The 17,583-nt window shown below is 35.8% G+C and overlaps 1 protein-coding gene across 2 annotated transcripts in view; it reads right to left on the bottom strand.

The window, feature by feature from the left end:
- Window positions 1–778: 778 nt before the first annotated feature.
- LAMP2 (lysosomal associated membrane protein 2) overlaps window positions 779–17,583 on the bottom strand; it is a 42,202-nt gene continuing 25,397 nt past the window's right edge. The window contains exons 8-9 of one of the 2 annotated variants that reach the window (XM_037152087.2): window positions 17,291–17,455; window positions 779–6,134 (exon numbers count right to left, since the gene is read on the bottom strand). In XM_037152087.2, coding sequence (XP_037007982.2) covers window positions 5,995–6,134; window positions 17,291–17,455 — 305 coding nt within the window. In that variant the 3' untranslated portion in view covers window positions 779–5,994. Of the gene's footprint in view, window positions 6,135–12,480; window positions 14,897–17,290; window positions 17,456–17,583 lie in introns of those variants that run through there. The other variant, XM_037152088.2, reaches the window with a different exon arrangement.

Consider the following 17,583-nt stretch of genomic DNA (forward strand, 5'->3'; position numbering starts at 1 on the left):
TATTTATTCATTACTATATTATTTTTCCACATGAACAACTGTAAACCTACCTTTGCCCCACCCTGTATAAAGAACCACTCTTCTTGCTACCAGTAATGTTAAAGTGCTGCTTTCAGAGGCCCTGAGAGGTGCACAGAGTTGTGAAGTATGTTCAGTGAATTAGCTGGGACAATAAAGACAGGTTCTATTGAGGTTCCCCTCCCCAGCCCCACAATGCAAGGTGAGGACATTTTTTAAAAATTAAAAGCCATTAAATAACTAATGAGATCTAATGTATAATTCTTTCTGCCACCAAAAGTGCCCCTTATGTAAAATGGAGTGTTGTCATTTAACCCAATCATATAACATTTGCACATTAGACTGTGTTCTAAGTAATTTGAAATTTTCAGGAAATGGATAGCTACCCTTCTTCCCTGCTGCATCACTGAGCTGTATCTTGCTGAGAATGGCATGAACTTCAACAATTGAGTTCAGTTCATCCATGCAGAGAGACATATGCTCAGAGTACATTTATTCAGGAGTTCTTACATTTGTTAGATTTCCAGATTTTATTCAGAATGTTTTCTTGGAATTTTCATGACCAGATAGGCCCCCATATTTGAGGTGTCTGAACTAAAGGTTCTAATGCCTTCTTAATGATGGCAATTGGTTAATTTGCAGACCTAGACATCATATGATTCCTCTTGGCAATTCAAGAGACTAGAATTTGAGATTACACAAATCAATCTAAGTTCTTAAGCCTAAATACACAGAGTAAAAATGAAGTTACCCACAGTGATCTGGATTATATGATCTTTATTATTTTAGAATTCATTGATCTAAAGATCACACATGTCAGATCAAATAGGAGTATCACAGTATGTTTTACTTTGCAGGTATTAATTAGTTCATTAAATTGATATATCCAAAACTTGACTTAGCAGCAAGCATCGGTTCTCCCAAAGAAGCTTAGGTGAAAACAATTCTTTTTATTCATGAGCTCAAAGTCCTTCTACCGTCTGACCCACTGACATAAAAACTCAGTGAGTAAAGCTAATTGAACACTCAGATCCCAGATTTGGGGCTTCCTATATTTAATTGGAGTTGAAGCAGTGTTTGTTTTAACCCTCTGTTAATATTTTGTTTTTTATTCTTAATTCTCAAAGAAGATTAAATGCACATTTGGTAATTACCTAAGATAAAGCTATGATACCTATTGAAGAATTAAGTGATTTCAGTCCCCTACTCTTCATTTAAAGGTAGAACACTTTTAAATGAACCTATAATTTTTAATGTATTTGAATTTCCAATTTATATACCTAGCTAGGTCACAGTCTGATTGAAATCTGGGCTCTAGAAAATGATCTAAAAAATATTTAATGAAGCCACCATTCTTTATGATACCATCATTTTGACCAAATAATAAATAAGCAATTGTTTTCACAGGAGACCATTTAAAAAAGAAAACATTCTTGATATATTTAGCAAGCAGGGGAGAGCTTGAATCTGCACGTCACAACTAGAGTGTTCTAAGGGAGAAGTAATTGAGCGATCTGACTTTCTACTCCAGTTTGGAATATATGCTTTTGAGATTCACAATAGGTAAAGGCAGTAAAGAAAGATGTTGATAAATTTTCTTTCTTTTCTAATTCCAGTCATTGGCAAAAAGTTCTGGCATCAGCTAATGGCAACAATACAGTGGTGAACATCTGCATTGTGCTGAGAGGTAGATGGGGACTTGATCCTTGGATTTAATAACCAACTAACTTAAGGTTTAAGCTCAATTTAATATTCCACGGGACGTTTTGGAAGTGAAGGCAGATCTTTGGAAATTTTTGTTTTTAGTTATATAGAGATAAAATAGCTTGATAAAATTAACATCTGCCTTATACTAGTAACAGGTGTGCAAAGCAGCCATTTGGCCCCTGGAGAAACATAACACTGTGCTTCCAAATCGAAGGGCAATTCAACAGCCTAGCCAATCAGATATTGGGATGAGTGGTCTCTACAGCCTTACTCCAAAAGCTAGAGCCACTAGAGGTCTTGAAAAGGATGTAAGTCTATATTGAGATCAACAAATTTACGGAATAATTCCAGTCCAGCTTTGGATAGGCAGCTGATGACACTTTAGGGTCCACTAACCTCTAGAGATAGCTCTTACTCCTCTGAGAAGTCAATATATTTAAAATATCAATTAGAACTTCAGATAGGAAATGGGAGAGTGTAGGAGGCACACAAAGTATAGAACTTTGTTTTTAGTGGAGGATGGATTAACTTTCTGAACAAGTTAAGGCTCTAAAGGAAAAAAACATTATAAATCATAACCCTAAAAAAACATAATCCACTCTGTATTGACACCTTCCAAAAAGCCAAAGATCTTACTTCATCCTTCATCTTAAATGTCAAGTCAGATAATCAGTATATTTCAAACTCCAGGAGGAAAAGAAAAAGACAACTTTGTGAAGAAAACAGCCAAAGTTTTGCTATTAAACAGAGTATTTTGAAGACATTTCTTTCTTTAACTAGCAGAAAAATACAGATTTAAGTAATCCTGATCAGGAGGTTGAGAAAGGAAGTTTTATTATGGACCAAATTTTGTGTTTGCCTCCAATGAAAATGAATTCGTTGTTTTCTTGCATTTATTTCCTGAAGCAAGTTAGAGTCTCTAACATCTTTGACTTTGCAAATAATGTTAAAGTAGCCAAATACAAGTAACTGCAACATATAAAATTATACTTCAGTAGAAATGCTATTATAATTAGATCCAGAGGCTTAAAATTATTACTAAAAAAACACTCTAAATCACATTTTTTCTTCCAATTACACTTTTAACAAAGGAAGGAAAAATAGGAAAACAAAGGAAATTGGTCCTAATACATTTTTTAAAAAATAAGTGCTACTCATGCCCAAGTTAGCTAGCAATTCACTGAGGTTAGTCTGCTTATCTTAAACAATCAACTGCACAGGGTTTCCTGGCTTTTAGCCAATGGAAAACATAACTTCTGATGATAGAAAACCAAAAAGCACTAGATTTAATTGGCTACACAGACTGATACCCAGTTCGACTTTTCCTTCTTCCAATCATGTAAGAGATAAAGACAACAATTATAAGGAAGCCCAAGGCCACACCCACTGCAACAGGAATAAGAAAGTTGAGGTCAGAGTCTGCAGAACATTCTTCAGCTGTTAGAAAAGAACAGACAGAATCAAGGAAAGGAAATTAGTAAGGAATACAATTAAGCAGAAACAGCATTTTGAAAGTGTACATAAGTTAGTCTTTTAGAACATTGCCCCAATTTTCTTATTTTCTCTATATCCACCCAGATATTTCAAACAACCAATCTTCTTATAGTTCTCATCAATGCATCTGAAATCACAGCAAATGCCTCAGTACAAAAAGCAGTAGTTAAGGGAAGAACAGGAAAAGGTCTAAAACACAGAATTGCACTTGCCTAACATGGGGAGATTTTGTTTGTGAAATTACACTGGGGAAAAGAGCTATATCATCTACTCCTTCGACCACTTCCTGAGTATTTCCCTGCTCCCTTTCTTCCTCACCACCATTATCATTAAAATATAAATAAGAATTCTGTACAAGTAATAAAATTTAAGTTGAAAAGAACTCAGGATCAAAAAATGCAGTATAAAATTGTTCACACAGGCAATAGGTAACTATCAGGTTATATATGCAGAATCCCATACATTGCAGTCTGTTCCACTGGACCACCAGGAAGTCAGGGTGTGCAATGTAGATTTTGAGCTCTGGATTCAGAAAGAACTGAGTTTGAGTCTTGATTCCATAAATTACAACAACACCCTAGGGGGTCAAGTTATTTAAACTTGGCCTCACTTTCCTCATCTGTAAAAGGGTAATAATATCTGTATTATAAGGTATTTGAGGATTATATACAATGGTACTTCTAAAGCATCAGATACACATCAGGTGATCAATAAGTGTTCCTTTCTGTTTTCCTCCCATGTTTGTGATCCCATTCAAAGAGGTTTAGGTTTTGAGGTAGCAAACAGAGATCAACATAACAGTGTTTCAACTTATTATTATTATTATTTTGAAAAAGCTAATATTTAGTACTTTAAAAATACTTAAAGTTGAGATCATGTGTTATTTATTGAAACTAGTGCAGAAGCTCAAAGTACTCCATTTTGATCTCATAATTACAAGTTTAAATTAGTTTTACTACTGAGTGACTAGATTTCATTGGGACAATTTTTATCAAAATGCTAATGGTTTTGTTGACCAGTAGGTATATAACCTCAGTGAGGTTACTTCCCTTTCTGTAAAATTATAGGGTTAGTAAATAACAATTAAGGTCCTTTCCAGTATGAATTAGTCCTTCCCTAATTCAATTAACAAAATGTGATATTTGGTATGATTTATGATTAAGTAATAACTTGCATTTTCCTCTAATTTTATCTTTTCCTCCTCTTGCACTTTTGTCATTCATAAAAAAGAAAAACAGTTGCTATGGTTCTGAGTATATGAAATTCAGCTATTAAGGTAGCTTATGTTGAAAGAATTTATTGTATTTTAATGAAAGCTTTCAGAGACTAATAGCTGGGTACCAAAACACTCTAATCAGTGAGTTACAGAAATTCTGAACCAGCTAATATATACATAGAATGAATAAAATAATTCCAATGTGAAAGTCTTCTCAAGTCTATTAATTAAGCTTCCTTCTTATTTGTTCTTACATTCAGTATCTATGCTGCACTTATAATAAGAAATATGCTTCAATAGGAGCTGATTATCTAGTTCATTTTAATAATTCCAACAGCTTCCTCCTTTGGCCCCCCTTCCCCATCTATGCTCTGCCTCACAGGGACTGTCTTGAAAAAGCAACAGCCTAGTTGCTATGCTTCACTGCATCCCTTCTGAGATTGCTGTTAGCTTACATTTCATAAGTACCAGTCTGATGACAACACTAAATAGATTTTAATGCTCTAGAGAGCAACAAGATGAGGTAGAGAAACACAACACAATCTATCCTAATTAGTTCACAGAATATTCCTTCCAATGCTAATCAGGTACCCAAAGACTAACACAAGAAAAAAAAAGGCAAGTGGTTAGATATCCTTGAATCTTATCAGTCTCTAGTGGTGAAAAAAAGAAACATTTTTTAAAAATTACTAATTAGAAAACACTGTGGCCCTGGCCGGGTGACTCGGTTGGCTCCTGGAGTGCCATCCCATACACCAAAAGGTTGTATGTTTGATTCCCACAGGTGCTTATGGGTTTGATCCTCAGTTGGGGCACCTATGAGAGGCAAGCGATCGATGTCCCTCTGTTTGTCCATCTGTCTCTAATCAATAAACATATCCCTGAGTGAGGATTTAAAAAAAAACAAATTAGGCTCTACTGTGGCCTTTTGGCTCTATTATTTACCTAGGGGGAAAAATCACAAGCCTAAGTACTGACTTAGCCTTACCTTGAACTCAAAGAAATCAACAAAAAGTCACATAACCTAAAAAATGTGGTGGTCCTGAGGACATTCAACTGAAAACCAAGTTTGCCTATATCTGATGGGCATTTATGCCACATCAGTATTTAATAAACTATATGCAAAGGCACTGTGATGACTTAAAATCAGTATAGTTCTTATACACTGAAACAGAACACCAGTAGTGAAATAGTATTTATTAATTCTATTAAGAGACAGCTACATATTTTATTCTTATAATGGCCATGTTAATAAGTTTAATGTATCTTAGATTAGGATCAAAATTTGGCCAAGGCTTCTCAAAATAGACCTAAAAACACTGCACACCAATGTTCTTTTTAACAAGTTTGTCTTCAGGCCAGTAAAGACATTTTTTATTTTAAGTTGATCAAAGAGAACAGTTTTGTATTAATAAAGATGTATCTCAAATGCTAACACTGATTTAAGCACTGATCAATTTCAACAAATCAATCTTCAGGAGCAAAGTGTTTCAAAATTAAGAGGCAAGAAAATCTTGTTATGTGCATGTGTTTTTATATAATCAATCAAATTGCAGGTTCTAAAACTGCTCATATCCAGTGTGATGGCGCTTGAGACCAATAAAGTAAGCCAGCAACACTAGAATAAGTACTCCTGCCAACGCTGCTCCCACCGCTATGGGCACAAGGAAGTTGTCGTCATCTGCACTGCAGTCTTGAGCTAGATGTGGAGAAAGGACAATTGAGAACAGAAACAATGACAAAATTTCAAATCTGTAAAATTTAACTTAAAATCAGCACTTCCCAACATGTATTTTTTACACCAAAATAACAAGTCATTGGCATTCATTACCAGCAAATGAGATGCTCCACAAAAGTGATTTTCCAAATAACCAAATCATACACTTTTAAGGACCTCCAAAATGCAGTCATTTTGGAAGATATATAAAATGACCACATACTTCCCAGATTCCTTAAACAGAAGATAATGAATAAATATAATTACTCTTTCCTGGATTATCAGCCTGTGAGCTTTCAGAGGCAAACTGTTATGATGTTGTCTCAGTGGAACACTGCAGTTTGTGAAGTATTAATGAAATGAACCAAGTGAACAACTATACTATGCAGACCTAAGAACTCTAAGCATGGAAATCTGGGATTATTTAGTAGTGGGGAAAAGACTTAAATTGGCCCCGATGGCATAACTGTTTGCCTTAAGATGTTCAATCTAGTATGAGAGACAAGAAAATCGGTGGTTATAATTTCAAAATGGGCTATAATACGGGCAAGCATTGGAAATGTTTGAGGCACACTCAACTCAGCCTTGTTACACAAGACATACTTTAAAAGAAGTGAAACGGGAGTTGTGTTTTAAAAGATGAACAGGAATTAACCATGCAGGTAATGGGAAAACGGCATTTCAGGTATAGGGAATGGCAAAGACAAAAATAAGGAAGGTAAGATAAAATAGTACTTCAGGGGAAATGCAAGAAGGTTGGCATAGGGAGAACATCGGATCAAGTACTCAGCAGGAAAAGCAGCAGCTCACAAAGGCCCTCTATGCTGTGAGCAGTCTGGCCTTATACTGAAGCCCCCCCCCCAAAAAAAAAGTGCAGCAGGACTTTAAGCAAGATATTGCTTCAGAAGTTGTAGCAAAGACAACTGGTGGTATTAAGTTAGGAGGCACCTCTATTGCTATAGTCCAGATCTCCAATAATCAGGTCCTGAACTGGTTTAACAAAGTGCAAATGCATAAGGGACAGACTAGGGATATAATTAGAAGGCAGAATTGACCAAATGGATGTCAGTGATATGGTAGGAGGAGATAATTGAATGGTTTCCAATTCTACCCACTGCTTAAGTGACTATGTAGATGCTGGTCCCAGTTCATGATGATAGGGAATACAGGAGGAAGAATATATGCATTTCAGTTTTGTTTATAGTTATTTTTGTATTTCTAAAATTTGTGGTGGGGGGGTAGGGTGGAAGAAGGACATATTCTGTTTTAGATCTGCTGAGTTTAAGATACATGTTTCCAAGTGGTTGATGAACCTAAGTTGTAGTTAAAACCACAAAGGTATTTCTTAGTGATGGCAAATAACAGAAAGAGGACCAGAGGCAAAACCCTTGAGAACACTAAAATTTGAGGGATAAAGGAGCAGAAAAAAGACGTAGAAAAGGCATTTGAAAATAGTGCCAGTGAAAGAAACAATTTCCAATAGCGTGGGAGAATAGTGTAAAATGTTAGAGAAGTCTGAGAAATGCCCATTGGATCTAGCAATATGAAGGGTGGGGGCTATAAGTCAAACTGCTGCAGGTTTAACAGTAAACAGGAAGTGATTGGTAGGAGATCAAGAACTTGGGATGGGGAACATAATACTCATTTCAAGAAGTTTAGAACAGAGAGGACAGTAGGGAGGTAATTATATGGGACACGTGGGGTCGAGAAAACATATCTTCAAGGCGAAAGAGACTTAAATATGTTTATAGGATGAGGGAAAGAGCCATTAGCATTTGACAGGTTGGAGATGCTAAATGGTACAAGCTTTCCTAAGAGGTAGAAGAAATGGGATTCCAGAAGTACTGGAATTCCCAGGAAAAGAAAATATACTGAGACTGGAGAGGAGGAAGGAATGAATAGTGCAGATGGAGATACATTTGCAAAAAGGGAAAGAAGGCTGGGATGTTGAGTCACCACTTCTCACTATTTTTCCATTTCCTTGACTCTAATTGCCCTAGTTCTCCTCCTAGCTTGCAATCTATCAAGGATGGATAAATCAGATAATTAAACTTATTAGAATTTGGGTCAAAAATAAGACTGAACAGGCTGCAAGGCAATTCTGATTGTGTTTGCGTTTAAGAAATGTGCCAGGCTAGCCTCCAGGGCAATAACTGGGAACAAGATGCAGTCCTGGACTTTATGGACTTTATGACTTCAACTGTGGCTGCCAGCTCAATGTTCTTTCTTACTTGCTTCTTAGTTCTATTAAAAATCCAGAAAGCTGAGGTTGCCAGATGTGACTTGTGAATATATGGCATTTGTTAAGAGTATCCAGTTAGCCTCCCCTTTCAATTTCCTAAATTATTACCCAGTATATAAACTAATACATGACATGTACCATATAGCATTATGCCTTGGACTTAATGTAACTTTGAAAAAATTCATTAGATCAATTTCTAATTCTGACAACGGATTCATAGCCATCTTTCCCAAATTGGGTATTTAACCTAGTACTGAAACAACTTTCATAAATAGTGCTAATAAGGCTTTCATGTAAGGCAAATATTTCCAGAGTAGATCAAAAAGGTAATTCCACTAATACAAAGATCTTTCTTGGTGCTGTCACTGATTTAAAATGCTCTCAATTAGCATGTGAAATATTAATTTATAACAACTAATGATGTTATACATGCAACCTTTAAGGATTCTTTAAGTAATGGGAAGATATTTAGGTAAAACAGTCATTTTAATAAGATCACATCCTGAAGAAAAGAAAATATCACTTTGTAAGTCATTCTCATCTGATCTATTTGTCTAATGTACACTTGAGATCACATTGAAAGTATTTTGGGGGAAAGGAAAAGTGTACCTCTGGAAGAGTTCAACAGTTACAGAAGCAGTGAAGATTTTTAAAAATAAAAAAATTCACAGCCATTGAGGACTTCTGGCTAAGATGGAGGCATAGGTAGACATACTGTGCCTCCTTGCACAACCAAAATAAGGACAATTTAGAAACAAAATAACAACCAGAACTAACAGAAAATTGAACTATATGAAAGTCTGACAACCAAGGAGTTATTTTAACTCCTCTGCACACATTCATCCAGACCGGGAGGAGAGGCACAATCAAGTGGCTGGATGGAGAGGGGTCACTGCAAAAAAAGCAGCAGCATGGGGCATGCAAGACAGCAGAGGGCAGACCCAGCAAGGTGGCGATTGTGAAGCAGGGTACTGTGTGCAAGGCAGCTGGCTGACTGTGCAGTCCAACATTCACACACAGATAAACCAGGTGAAATTGGGGAGCGAGACAGACCGAACAACACAGGGTCCCAGTGCCAGGAAATAAAACCTCAATACACCAACTGAAAACACCTGTGGGGGTTGAGGTGCTGGGAGACCCCCCCAACCTCACAGGAGTTCGTTGAAGAGACCCACAGAATCCTAGAAGGTACACAAGCCCACCCACCCGGATCAGCACCAGAAGAGCCCAGGTTGCTTGGGAAAAGCAGTGGAAGTGACTGAAATTCCGTAGCAGATAGCAGAGCAAGGGCCATTGTTCCCTCTCAGACCTTGCCCCCATACATAACCTCACAACCCTGCGACTGGGTTACCCCACTCTGGTGAACACCTAAGGCTCCGCCCCTTACTACATAACAGGCATGCTGAGACAAAAAAAAAAAAGGACCCAAATGAAAGAACAGATCAAAGCTCCAGAAAAAATACAACTAAGTGAGGAAGAGATAGCCAGCCTATAAGATGTACAGTTCAAAACACTGGTAATCAGTATGCTCATAGAATTGGTTGACTATGGTTGCAAATTAGATTAAAAAATGTAGGCCATGCTAAGTGAAATAAAGGAGAATGTTCAGGGAACCAACAGTGAGGGTAGGAAACTGGGACTCTAATCAATGGAGTGGACCAGAAGGAAGAAAGAAACATTCAACCAGAAAAGAATAAAATAAGAATTTAAAAAAATGAGGAGAGGCTTAGGAACCTCTAGGACATCTTTAAACGTTCCAGCATCCAAATTACAGGGGTACCAGAAGGGGAAGAGGAAGAGCAAGAAGTGGAAAAGTTATTTGAATAAATAATAAAGGAGAACTTCCCCAAAGTGGCAAAGGAAATAGACTTCCAGGAAGTCCAGGAAGCTCAGAGAGTCCCAAAGAAGTTGGACCTAAGGAGGAACACACCAAAACACATCATAATTACATTACCCAAGATTAAAGATAAGGAGAGAATCTTAAAAGCAGCAAGAGAAAAGAAATTACCTGTAAAGGACTTCTTATCGGACTGTCAGCTGATTTCTCAAAAGAGACCTTACAGGCAAGAAGGGGCTGGAAAGAAGTATTCCAAGTCATGACAGGCAAGGACCTACATCCAAGATTGCTCTATCCAGCAAACTTTTCATTTAGAATGGAAGGGCAGATAAAGTGCTTCTCAGATAAGGTGAAGTTCAAAGAGTTCATCACCACCAAGCCCTTATTCTAGGAAATGTTAAAGGGACTTATCTAAGAAAAAGAAGATAAAAAATATGAACAGTAAAATGACAACAAGCTCACAATCATTAACCACACCTAAAACAAAAACAAAAGCAAACTAAGCAAACAAGTAGAACAGGAACAGAAACACATAAATGGAGATCACATGGAGGGTTAGCAACAGGGGAGTGGGATGAGGAGAGAGAAGGGAAAGGTACAGAGAATAAGTAGCATAGACGGTAGGCAGCAAATAGGGGGAAGTTAAGAATTATATGGGAAATGTAGAAGCTAAAGAACTTATGACACATGGACATGAACTAAAGGGGGGGAATGTGGGTGGGAGAGGGTGTGCAGGGGGGAGGGGAATGAAGTGGGGGAAATGGGAAAACTGTAATAGCATAATCAATAAAATATATTTTAGAAAAATTCACAGCCATTGAAATTTCAACAAAAAGTTTCTTGCAGATTTAAAAATACTGTTATCTTCAGTTTTATATCTCAGAAATCTTTCAAATACAATATTCAGTGTGAGTGGGAAAGCTGAGACATACATTTTAACAAAATATAAAACGAAATTCCTTTTAAAAACCAATTGTGTTAAATGTCTCTTTGGAAAAATCAGTGTTAGGAATCATATTCTTATGCGACACCTTTTTTATTATATATTTTTTAGTTATATAACCAAACTGAAGTACATCAATATGTGAAAAGTGTGAAAAGACAGTTGAAGCTATTTAGTATCATGTCTATGTACACTACTTTCAAAAACAAAATATGGAAATTACTGATACAGAAAGTTAGCTACCAGGGTAAAAGATAGGGAGATGGGAGGGACAGAGATGAGCCCAAGCCAATTTAACATTATCTATCTAACCAGAGATGAAATGCTATAATCTTAGAAATAGCTGAGTCTTACAGGAATTCCTCCTAAAAAAAAATTAAAGAAACTTAAGACAGTGCATTTTACACTGTATATAAGGTATGTTTTTGATACATAACAAGGAGCTTATCAGATTCCTTCTAAATATACTCAAATCTTCACTGAAATGAAAAACTACTACTCAAAAAAAAAAGTAATGGGATTTTTAAAGCCCTCAGCTTTAAGAGACCCCAGAAATTAAGCAGCTTGGCAAAGAAGTCATGTGGTAGCTAGTAGTAGAGGTGGAAGCTGTGAAATTAACTGGCAGTCATATGGTTTAACTGGGTAATCCAGAGGAAAGTTCTGGGCCATATGGCTATATCTGTGTGTGTATGTGTATGATATACTAAAGTTCAAGTATTTGAGGGTATCTGAGACAGAGAATGCACACAATCCTATTTTGGTTCAGATCAACAGCCTGGATTGTATGGCTGCAACATACAGCTGCTATGGATAGATATTAAATATCAGACTTATCTTAGGAGTTGAGAAAAGTGTCTAACAAAATTCTCTGATGCTTTTACTATGAAATGAATACTCTCGATCATTGATTCCCCCAGTTGGCTACACACCAGATTCAGCTGGGGAGCTTCTAAACACACACACACACACACACACACACACACACACACACACACACACACACACACACACATGCAAGCACCCAAGCACCTCATCGCAGACCTGCTCAATTAAATCCTCTAGCAATGGAGCTTAGAATCTCAATTTTTATAACAAGCTTCCTAGGTGATTCTTACTCTGTAGCCAGCCCAGCATCAGTACAGATTCATGTATGTGACCACTCTTCCAGATAGTAATACTACAACAGACTATTTTAGAAATAATTTAGTTCTACAGAGCATTTGTAAAGTTTTTCCTTTTGGAAGAAATGGTCATTATGTGGCATACCACACCTTGACTTTAACCAACGGGAAAAAATATGAGCAAATTTCCTTAAGAAATAAAACAATCTTTATTGTTTGTTTTAGAAGCAATATGTTGAGCAAATGGACAAGCAAATATCTAAAGAGAAACACCATACATCAACTAGTGGCTTAGACAGTTGAAAAAAAACATGAGAAGTATTTACATGGACCAGTTTCTTTATACAAATGATCGAACATGAAAAACACGCAGAACCATATAGTGTTAGACCATCAAGGTATAAACCCAGTAAAGCAAATGAAGCTACAAAAGGTACAAAGAACATGTGGCTACAGGAAATAATAATGGAAATAACCATATATAAACTGGCCCATGTAAAATACAAAAAATATTCAATGAAGTCAAATTTCCTAGAAAATAGTACTAATGAGAGGTATTTTAGTATGAATCAGGTATATAGTTAAATGTAGAAACTTTCAGAAATATTAACAGCATTAAGCCACTGCCATCCACTTGTGCTTCTAATTTCTTTTTTTTTTAAAGAAGCTGTTTTGTTTTGACTCATGAGAAATATCTAAGGTCTACTTCTTATAAGCATTATCCATTCTTCTAAAGTTAATGCTCTTACACTAAGATACTATTTAAATAAAAAATATTTTTTTTAAAATCAGATTTATATTTAGTCCTTAATAAGTGCTTAAGCTGGCAATGCAGCTCAATGTAGCTTTAGGAGAGAGGCTGATTAGGAATCTGATTCTGAGCCAGTAAGACTTTCAAGCTACCCTAAACAGAGAGCAAATTTAAGTGAGAGTAGATAGTTAGTACTCCAATATAACTCAAAAGGCAATTATAGACATACACATACTAACATGCAATTGTGTACATGTGTTTGTGTGTGTTTTAACTAGACTACCAAATTAATTCAACATTGATAATATTTTGGAACCCAGACATTTTCTAGTGGATAGGGGTACACATAATATCCCATCCAAAAAAACTTAGACACCTTTGGTATATGGCTGTATACTAACAATTTCTAAATATTTGCTGAGCCATTCCAATAAAAAAAGATCTAGAAACAGCAAAAAATATTTGATGTGTTAACTATGAAGCTATGTTTTGCCTTCTCGTACAAACATTAGGTGGTGTACAGTAAATGGACAATTGGTGCATATCTCGAGAGGACAAAACTGAACACAAATACATGAATTAATAATGGTTCTCTCATAATGAGCAATAATAACATAAGTTTTGATTAGCATAGAACCATTTAAATGGGAAAGCCAAATTAGTAAATGTTGTAGCAGTCAATGTAAGCTGTAAACAAAGAATAACTTTAATGGAGAAGAATGAGACTTTTGGGTTAGATGCAAATTACTTTAAGTGGAAGTGCTCTTCTTTATCACAATTCTAGGACATACTGGCATTTCTTCTTTAAGGAAAAGAAAACACAAGAAAGGAATAAAACACACTACTGCCACCAAGGATACTGAAAGTCTAAAGAGAAGTCTACATTAACTTTAGCGCTGCAGGTAGAGGCCAATTTATGGGTACAAAGGACTAATGCCCAAAATTGGCACTGCCTAGCAATTATCTCTAAAGCACCTAGAAAATGGATTGAAATGTCCAGCTGGAATAGTCTCGTATCTTGCAATTTAAAAGACTGCAATATCCAGTTCTTTTTTAAAAGGATTAAACAATAAGCTTAACACCTACTTTAAAATTTCGAAAGCTTTTGTATCTTCTGTCCTTACAGCCACATTACATACAAATGTATTTAAAAATCATAGGAAAGTAGTCATGGCTAAGAACAAACAATACTAGATTACTGAAAACTGGCATATCTCTCATAGGTCAAATATGCAGCAATGTCAAAGCAACTAAGTTAACCTGCAAACAAAATCACAGAAAAAATGCAAAGGAGCAAGTACAAATCCATTGTAGATGTATTGTCTCAATTCAACCACATGCAAGAAAACAAATCTCTTTTTTAAAACTGTTCTCCCTAAACTGTATATTTCTAGTCAGAACATCTAAAGTAAAAATACTGAAACATTAATTCAACCCAATAAAATAGAACTTATAATCCAGGTGATTTTGTACATGTTTTTGCTGTAGAAATAGCAGATTCAAATCCTTTGGCTGGTGAAACCAAATGCATGTGACCAATTTATAGTTTATAGTTTTGATGTCTTTGCATTTATTAAAGAACAAAACCCCCCAAACCACTGGTTCTAAGATCAGAACTACAACTAAATATACCTTAAATTGAATAGTATTGCATGTTGGAACTTGTACTTGCTTTATTATTTTGGAACAGAGATCACATATGGATTAGTGTTACAGAGTCTGATATCCAGCATAACTTTTTCTTCTGCCAATTAGGTAAGCAATCACTATAACGATAATCAAGCCTGAAAGACCAGCACCAACTACAATTGGTATTAGAATGGTGTCATCATCCAGCGAACACTCCTGGGCTGTAGGTGAGAGAAAGTGTGTAACAAATAATGAGTATAATAAAAAAAAGAATGTTTAAAAGTTAAAGATGTTGATTCAAAAGTCAGAAATGCTCTTACAAGTTCAACTTTAACTGAGACAGGTATATTTTAAAGATAAAGCTACAGAAAATTATAGATAGCTCTAGAATTAAAATCCTAAAACTTACTTGTCCTTTCATTTATGTATATGTATATATGTTAATATATATGAATACATATATACTCATATCTATGAGTAAACACACATGTTTGAATGTGCTTATTTATTTACATTCAAAGTCCTTTGCAAAACAGGAGTATTACTTTATCAAACATGAAGAGAGCTAATCTAACCCATTTCATATAGTCAGATGAACCTCTTAGTGGTAGAGTGAATGCCTCTTGGGACACTGGGACCAGATCAGGAAGGTTTAATCATGGAATTAGAAAGGACAGGCTGGCTCTAAAATCCCTTAGAACACAGATTGACAAACTACAGGCCATGAGCCAAATTGGCCCAGCTAAAAATGGCTTTTAAACATTTATAAATGGTTGAAAAGAAACCAATGGCTGTTTTCATGCTTCAAGAGCAGAGTTGAATAATTGTGACAGAGACCATATGGCCTTCAAACCTAAAACACTGTCTGGGACTTTACAGAAAAGTATACAGATCCCTGACACAGAGTACATTACTTGAGTGACTGCAAAAGTCAAGAAACTGGGACCTCTTCCTAATTTGAATATGTTTATTACATTTATCCATCTGGTCAGGACTGGCAGTCCACAGGGACTATTTATTCTATTTCTCGGGAGTAATGTGATCCAATAACATCCAATCAACACCCTTTTACCTTACTGCAAGTGTATTTCCTCCTCCTATATAGTCAAGTATTACTAATGCGTTGTTTTTAAAGTTACCCAGAGTCAAGAGCCTAACCTCACATTATTGATGATGCATTCATTATCAATCAGTACAAGGGTTGGCAAAGTTAGGTTTACAGTTGTTTATATGGAAAAATACAAATTACTAAACTCTGTGTTTCATGTACTCACAACTATAAACCTACTTTTGCCCAGCCCTGTATTACAAGTTGTATATTTGGGTGACATTTTAAATTCTACATACATAAAAACCAGTTTCAAATTAGAGAAAGAACAGAGCTCTTCTCTTGTTACAGCTGACTAGCTAGCTATACAAGCATGAGCTGATATTAAACTGCAAGTGATTTTAAATTCTGAACACAAATCTGGATCTAAAATTAAGGTAATAATATAGAGGAACCGGATAAAGACTCAAGGAGAAAACTATTAAAGGGTCAAAATAATTGAAGTAAAAAAGAAAAACAGACAAAAGGGGAAAAGAGTTTTTTGAAAAAGTTTTTAAGTGTGATTAGCCTCTCACGTCACATTAATGGTAAGGTGAAGAGCCTACTTTATTTTGACCTAACCAAGCCAGGCTAGGTATTCAGCACTACTGCAAAAGTAGTTGAATGACACAAAGCATATTTACTTTTAAATACAGCTTTTACATTTCCTTCTAAACCATGGAATTAATTGTTAAAAATTCTGTGGATGTAGATGACTGGAATGGCTGTGTTCAGCAGAGCTACAATCCACAAACCCCCAATTTTAAGTAAATGGTTAAAAAGGACAAGTCAATTAAAGAATTTTTTCCTTTGTGCAAATTTTAATCTTGTAATGCCAAATACATCTTTAATATTAATATAAACACACTGTAATTAGCCCTTCACAAAGGTTTGGGTAAAAGGCAGAAAACTGTACTTGAACACAAAAAAAAGTTTAAAAAATTAAAAATAAATAAATAAAAATAAAAATCTGAGAAACACCATCATTAGGAATGAGTAGATCTTCAGAAAGACTCATTCACACTGGCACATGATTTTAAAACTCTCCAGATCATTCTGGCTGGCCAAAACACTGTTTATGATACTGGAGGCTTTGGTACCTCAATCTTTTGTCTCAGCAAAACATGACCAAACTGCTTTTATTTGAGTATGAAAATGTTTCCAGCTAGAAGATGGCCCCAAGGCAGATGAGAGATACTTAAAGCTGCTGCTTCCAAGTGCCATCCTTCCCACAAACTAAAACTGTGGGGGCACCCCTACCTTAAGTAAAGCTCACTTAAAGCTTCTATCAGTATTTAGCTCTTAAGAACTTTGTTGTAAATGTTTTTCAGATCACAAAAAAAATCTATTTTGAGCACAATGATGGGCCAAATATAGAGTGACACAACTTGCCCAAGGCTTTGAGAATTCTATATCGGAGTTGAGAGGTGAATTCATACTTCTCTATGTCATTGCTTAAAGTTTCCATGACTCAAAGGAAAAGTCAATGTAAACCATCAATTATTAATAAAACTCACTTGATTCTTACCTGTAGAATACTTTCCTTTTATAACATTGAAAGGCTGAACCCTTAGATCAAAGGTATTTATCTGAAATGCTTCAGATACTGAAACCGTCTGCTCTTTCTTGCACATATAAGAACTTCCCAGGGGGGCATCCCAGTAGCTGAGATTGTTATTTGCAAAGCTGAAACCTTTAAAGGAAAAAATATGTTAGTAACTTTTTATCCTATCAACACAAAAAGTGGGACAGTCCTCAAGATATTTCAGTGAAGTATAAAGAGCTTGGAGTACAGGCTCTACCCACAAAAAGCAATTCTTC

This window comes from Artibeus jamaicensis, unplaced genomic scaffold (assembly GCF_021234435.1).
Source record: "Artibeus jamaicensis isolate MK-2021 breed Jamaican fruit bat unplaced genomic scaffold, CSHL_Jam_final contig_240, whole genome shotgun sequence".
NCBI classification, from domain to species: Eukaryota; Metazoa; Chordata; class Mammalia; order Chiroptera; family Phyllostomidae; genus Artibeus; species Artibeus jamaicensis.